The 7,028-nt window shown below is 46.0% G+C and overlaps 1 protein-coding gene across 8 annotated transcripts in view; it reads right to left on the bottom strand.

The window, feature by feature from the left end:
- Positions 1-359: 359 nt before the first annotated feature.
- Positions 360-7,028, bottom strand: part of DET1 (DET1 partner of COP1 E3 ubiquitin ligase) — a 23,910-nt gene continuing 17,241 nt past the window's right edge. For 4 of the 8 annotated variants that reach the window (XM_083412057.1, XM_083412055.1, XM_083412054.1 and 1 more), the window contains exon 5: positions 4,338-5,051. In XM_083412057.1, coding sequence (XP_083268183.1) covers positions 4,829-5,051 — 223 coding nt within the window. In that variant the 3' untranslated portion in view covers positions 4,338-4,828. Of the gene's footprint in view, positions 3,589-4,337; positions 5,052-7,028 lie in introns of those variants that run through there. The other 4 variants (XM_083412061.1, XM_083412059.1, XM_083412060.1 and 1 more) reach the window with 2 other exon arrangements.

The raw sequence follows: 7,028 nt of genomic DNA, 5'->3' as shown, positions 1-7,028 counted from the left end.
TCTCCAGCCTAACCTGAACTTTTCTTATGAAAATAGATGCTGACCCTGCTTAGATGCAAGCAGGACAGAGTTGTGACTAAAGAAACTTGGGTGTCCCTGTTATATCCAGCTTCACCCTTAGACTTCATGTGTTTGGATGTTATGGAAAAACACCTCTGCAAAAGATTCTGGAACAGGCATAGGCAAACTCGGCCCTCCAGATGTTTTGAGACTACAGTTCCCATCATCCCTGACCACTGGTCCTGTTAGCTAGGGATGATGGGAGTTGTAGTCCCAAAATCTGGAGGGCTGAGTTTGCCTATGTCTGTTCTGGAACCTCTGCAAAATGTACATAAAAGCAAAGAGGAGACAAAGCCATATTAAAAAATAGAATTCCAGTTTATTTTGCTTTTAACGTCGCACAGGTAACAAATTCACACCCTATCCTTGGTGGAAACAAAAATATCAGGTGTAAATATTATCCATTTGGGTTTCCTAAAGACATCAAAGGGGAGGAAGAACATACATTGTTGCAGATAATACAGTGATAGGCTCTGCCCTGCTGCACTGTGATGCCCACCTCCCTTTAGCACACTCCCAATACTTCATAGCTGTGAACACAGGATCATAGAGTTGGAAGGCACCACAAGGGTCATCTAGTCGAACCCCCGGTGATGCAGGAATCTTTTGCTCAATGTGGGGTTCGAACCCACGACCTTGAGATAAGAGTCTCATGCTCTACCAACTGAGCTATGCCAGGTCTTATTTGCAGCACTTTTCAGTAAGATCAATGGTTGCTAGCCAAAATGGTTATGTTTTACCTCTACCGCTGGAGGCAGTATGCCTCTGAATACTGCTGAGTGAGTGCTGTTGTGCTCAGGTAGTGCTTGTGGGCTTCTGAAAACAGGGATGCTAGACACATTCATTCCTTGTCTCCGGAAGCTAAGGCCCAAGGATGTCGATTGCAAGTCGCTTTTGTTCCACAGAAGCAAAGAGAATCTTCTCAAGCTAAACAGCTTTTGGGGTGAACAGTGCAAGATTCAACGAACAGTGAACAAGGCAGGTGACCCTGCTCAAAAGGACCTTCCAGGACCAAGACAGCAGAAAGATACCTATTGCAAATAAGAGTCATAGCTCAGTGGCAGAGCATCGGCTTTGCATGCAGAAGGTCCCAGGTTCAACTGAAAGCATATCCAGGTCAGCCTGGGAGAGAACCCTGCCTGATACCAAGCAGAACCACTGCCTGTCACTGTAGACAATACTTGGCTAGGTGGACCAATGGTCTGACTTGGTACAAGGCAGGTTCCTAGGTCAGAGTTAAGATATTGCTCAGTGACGCTCATTTAGATCTCATGGGAATCCACCCAGACCTCCCAAGGTCCAAATGTGCACAGTTGTTGCACTTACTCACAGCAGTGGGAAAGTGCAATGAGTGAGATGCACAGTGCTTTCCCTTCCATTGGGAATGCCCCCAAAAGATACTCTGTTAAAGGCTTTGCTTCCTGATGAGAACTGACAAGATACAACCAAGGCTGATCCTCAGACAGCTGGATCGAGACCTAAATTATGGAGCTGTGAATTTTGGGTGGGTGTCCAAAAATGTGCCGAACATTCAATGTGGCTGGAGGGAAGATGGCTCTTTGTCTTGACCAATGGATCAGGCTGGGCCATGTCTGTACTATGGTCTCCAGTGACCAGTGCAAGTTAACAAGGCCATCCCTTTGTGCCTGTGATAGACACGGACGGCCACTATGCAGCTGAAACAACATGGAAGGCCTACCTTTTGCGTTTCCAGTTATTTGCAAAATTAAATCCCACCTCAGCGCTGCAAGGCATGTCCCTCTCCTTTAATGCTTTATTTCCAAAAAGATTATATACTATTTAATTGTGGGGGGGAATACCACAAACTGGCTTGCAAAGAGAATACTCCTTGTTTACTCCCTCTGGGTGGGCAGATTTAGGCAGCATTATGGCAAAGGGAGAACAGAACGTGGGTAGCAGGAAGATAAAAAGCAAACTTCTCTCTCTCCTTTCTTTCTGAAAAACAAATAAATTCTTGACTAGAGTAGAAAGACCCTAGAGATGTGAAGACTGAGGAAAAACAAGGGGGAGAATGGAAATATTGGAGTGGGATGGGAAGAAGGGGAACAGGATTTTTTTCTCCCTTGAGAACTTATTTTTTCACACAGAAGAAATGGACATTTTGAGGAACCCTGAAAAGCAGCTCCATTGAAATGTGTGTTTTTTAAAAAAATGATGAAATGCTTTTTAAGGCAAGGTTTTAAATATTTATGTGTAAGCCAATCTACAGCAAGGATGGGAAATTTGTGGGCCTTCAAACTCTCAGCACCCCTAGCTGGCACTGGCAATGGCAATGGTCAGGGTTGATGGGAGTTGTAGTCCAAACCTAACATTTACTGTAGTGATAAATGACAACACTCAAATCCTTAAGCATTTCTGCACCTAGAGGGTGCTGCTATCTTCATGAGAGGACCATACACTTTATTTTGTTTACTTTACTACAAAATTTGTGGGTCTTATTTTCAACTTTTATTCCCCCCCCCCCACACTTCTCAGGTGGCAAAAAAGTAAGATACATGTACAGCAGTTTGCATCTCTCTCTAGAATTGGGTATACTTGCAACTTTGCTTGCACAAAACTAAGGCATTTTTATACTTTGAGTCTGCGATCCTACGCTTTGTTTACCTGGGAGTTAGCATCACTAAAGAGTGGGACATATACTTCTGAGTAAATATGCATAGGGCTGTCCTATCAATTTCATAAATACGCCACATGATATAGCTTTGTGTGCCAACTTGCGAATTATGCATTTTATGTTGTTAAAGCAGTAAAAATACATTTGGGTTTCATAAGAAAATAAATATTGCATATATTTCAAATGTCCTCAAAAATTACGCCACCCTCTCCCTGAAAAACAACACACACATTACATTTTTCCAGAGCTTTAACATTTCCATAAATTTTACACCTCTACTCTGAAGCGATGGACTCTGATCCCACTGTTACAAGACTGCAGTGCGGGAAGTGGGAGAGAAGGAAAGACTAAAATCTTTGGTGTTAAAAGGAAATGGTTCCTCTGTTGTATTTTGCTCACGTAGCAATGCCAATCTTTTTAAAAAACAAAACAATGCGAGGCATTATTGGAGCAGAAGTAATTTACAATATAATCTGTTTGCTTATTGAGAATGGCAGAAGGGCTGAAAGTCTGAGAAACATGAGGAAAATACGATGACTTCATCTGTACTCAGGCAACGCATCACAGCCGCACACTGTTAGATGAGATGCACATCACTCCTCTAAAGCTGTTTGGTTTCCTAGAGCATGAATGTTCAGCTTTGGTGTGCCTCTGACAAAATGCGTACACTCAGTGCCCATGGCGACCATAAGGGGAAAGCGTGCTACGTGCAGCTGTGTCTCATATGGAAGTTTACAACATATTCTGCATTAGTCCGCTGCACCGAAATAGCAAAGGGCTCGAAAGGGTGGAAGGTGAATGCAACCAGGCGTCGGACGGTGTGATTGATGGGCCGGCCCAGGAGTCCCGCTTGGATTTCAAACTTTAGAAGCCCGGAATCTCGGGCGTAGAACCTGCAAGGGAGACAGACAAACAGACAATGATGCTCGTAGGCCAGTCTTAACTACATGAAACTGAGTAAGAGGAAATCTACTGTGACTGAGCAGGCAAAGAAAGATGGCATGTTGTTTTGACTAGTGATAAAAAGAAAAAGCCGGCAGTGTGACAGAATTGCGAGAAAGGTCTCATAAATGCAGTTTGGAAGAAGCCAAGGCCAGCTTTTCAGAAAATGAACTGTAAGGGGCCTAAAGCACGTTATGGGTTAGCTAGTGAACGGCCCATGAAATGGTGGAAACCTATGATGAATGAGACCATAAAGACGGGCTGCAGCAGGGCGAGCGCAGATTGATGCTCTCCTCCCGACAGCTAGCAGTTCTGTATCCTTTTGCTCCTTGGTCTCCAGAGCGTAACAGTCTTTGCTGCTTGGTTGCCAGGCATTCAAACATGTTTGAAATGAGAGCAGCATTAAGAGGCCCATCTTGCCAACCTGATGCCCACGGGAAACGTAGAAGCAGAACCTTGAAACGACACAATAAGAACTGAGCAAACTCAGTAGACACAGAATGCTGTCTGATTTGGGGTTGTGAGGGTGAGAGGCAGGATGGGACAGAAAACCAGAGAGGGGGTGGAGGAATTTAGCAGAGTAATCTAGAAAAAGGCATGGCACTCTACACTGAAACATGCTGCGGAAGGTCCCACTTATTATTATGCCAGAAGATGTGGCGATAACTACAATGGGAAAGTCTCACAAGGCAGTCCATTCCATGCCTTGTAGGAATTAGGTCTTCAGTATGGTGGCACCTAACCTCTGGAACTGACTCCTGCTACAAAGCAGGCAGGCACCCATCTCAATTGCCTTTTTGGCCCCTAGTGGAGACCTTCCTTTCTCAACAAATCTTCAAAGTGGATGTCTTTATCCCAGGCTGTATCTGCATTGGATTTGTCCCACCCCGCCCTGCCCCACGGGCCATGTATGGAATTGTTTTAATTGTTGCTGTTTTTTACTGTGAAACCGCTTCGAGGCACATTATGGGAAGCAATTCATAAAAGAAACCAAAAAAGGAAGAGCCGGGTTTCTGTGGCAGACGCTGCGGTTTATTCCTCGGCAGATGAAATCAGTGGAGAAAGTGCTCCCCAAAGGTAGAAAGTTTGAAAATTGCAGCTGCACAATATAAGCAAAAGGCACAGGCCAACCGTGTCCTGGGGGAGTTGCAGCTGCAACTGCAACGAGTTGCTTCTCTCCCTGCTTTCAGCTCAACATGTCTCCCTCCTATAGAAGCAGACGCCATGTGCTTCCCCCAGCAGGATGTTGGCTCCTGGGCCAACCACTTCAGCTACTGAATGGGACCAAGGATGCTCTTTCAATAGGTAGACACCCCTCCAGGTTTGGATAAGGCAGCCAGCTGAATTCCTCACATTCTCTCTGCATTGCCATTGTTCGTTCTCTCTGTGTCTCCTCTTGAAAGCCCCAGCTAGCCTGACAATTAAAGGAAACAGACTGGGTGGAAGAGCAACAATCTTGGTAGCTGGCTTTCTAAAGGGTTTCCTCCTCCACAGGAGCAGCCTTCTGAACTGGGGGTGGCGGGGAAAGAGAGAGGGGGGAGGGAGAAAAGAAAAGGAAGTGGAGCTAGTGTTGTTTCCACCCCCTCCCCATGTAAAGCATGGGTCTGCTGCCTGCTCCTCTCATTCCAATTCAGGGCAATTTACCATACTCAAGAAGAACGCCCTGTAATCTCCAAGATGGGCTCCGTATTTTTAAATCTATTTTTGAAGAGTGCTCTGCAATCAGAGGCCATTTCCACAGACTCACATGCGGTGGTTAAATTAGATGCTGAAATGCAAGATGCGTGTCAATAAGAACAGTAATATTGAGCATCTCCCCCACCCCACCCCCAAGCCAATTGTTATGAAAATGGAAAGTTGTTTTGCTTCTTAAAAGAAATTCTCCCAAGTAGGTTGCCTATTAAACTTTCCTTTACGTCTCCCAAAGCTTTCTAACGGCGACAGTGGCTGAAGACGGGGAAGCCACACCATTGCTTGTGCCCCTATTCCCTCCGTGCCCCCTCCCTCAAAGCCTCATCCTTGAGCTAGGGAACTCCTGAAAAACAACACTTCAAGTGGGGCAGTCTGGGAGGGGCCAGAATCTCTCCAGTCATCCTACCACCTGGCACAAGTGTTAGAAGAAGCAAAATGTGGTCGTTCTGCAAGCTGCAGCCTGGTATAAGAGAAACACTGTGCGGTCGTGGGAGGGCAGGGGGAGAAACCAAAGGCACAGTGGACGCGTGGCATGGAGCAATCCCACAATGCAGAAGAGCAAGAACAGCAGCAATTCTCTTTGTGGAGGAAAAAGGGGGGGCAGGCAGGAGGAGAGTGTGTGATGGGAGAGGGTACAAAGTTGCCAGCCTGTTAATTTGATTAACTGGCCCCTGTGAAGGGGCCGAGATGGCACAGCTGAAGGCAAAAGGTTGACATTGGCACAATGGGAATGTTGTCATCACAGCCCACCAGCATCAAGAGCGTGCAAAAGAAAAAGGAATAGATTCTGGCAAGCTGAAAGTGGCCAGGGATAAGTTTCTTTCTCCCTCTCTCATAACTAGATCTCGGCGATATCCAACAAAAGTGAATGCTGGCATCTGCAGGTCAGGTGAAAGAAAGTGGAGTTTTCTTTTCACATACAGCATAGTTAAAACTAAGGAATTTGTTCCCACAAGAACAAATGATGGCCATCAACTTGGATGGCCTGAAAAGAAGATTGGACAAATCTATGGAGGACAGGGCTATCAATGTCCACTAGGCACAATGGCTTTGTTCTCCCTCTGCTGTGGGAGGCAGAATGTCCCTGAGCTGCGGGGAATCATAGGTTGGGAAAGGGCTGTGATGCTCAGGTCCATGGGCTTCTGGTTGGCCACTGTGAGAACTGGGTGCTGAACCGGATTGGGTTTTGGCCCAATTCAGCAGGGCTCTTTTTATGTCAGTTTCTCACCCACTCAAGAGCACAACAGTAGCTCCCCTGAAGACTCCCCTGAAGTCTGCTGTTGCCTTTGGGCCCTATTTTCTGGCTCCCAGGACGCATTTGGTTGGCCTCCGTGGGGAAACAGGATGCCTGGTGAGATGACCTTTGGTGTGATGCAGCTGGGCTCTTCCTATGTCCTGTGTCTGGAATTTTCGTCACCCGTTTGAAGCTCCATTAGAATGCACATCTTTGATGCTCAAGTTAAAGCTGAAAGGGTGGAATTCATCCTCTTTGCAAACATGTTTCATTTGGGATCGTCCCTCCAAAGAGGAATGCCTTGAGAAGTATTATACATCCCCTTCAGTTTTGGCAAGTCGCTCTTCCTGCCTGTATAACTCCCTGAGGACCAGAAGGTCCCAGGTTTAATCTCTGGAACCTCTATTGTCAAAATGTTTCTTTAGAAGGACCTCCGGGATCTAGGGAGAGCTGAAGCCAGTAAGA

The sequence above is a fragment of the Podarcis tiliguerta genome, assembly GCF_965153285.1.
Source record: "Podarcis tiliguerta genome assembly, chromosome: 14".
Classification (NCBI taxonomy): Eukaryota; Metazoa; Chordata; class Lepidosauria; order Squamata; family Lacertidae; genus Podarcis; species Podarcis tiliguerta.
The sequence above is the reverse complement of the archived record's forward strand: the minus strand, read 5'-3'. Positions and strand labels throughout refer to the sequence as shown.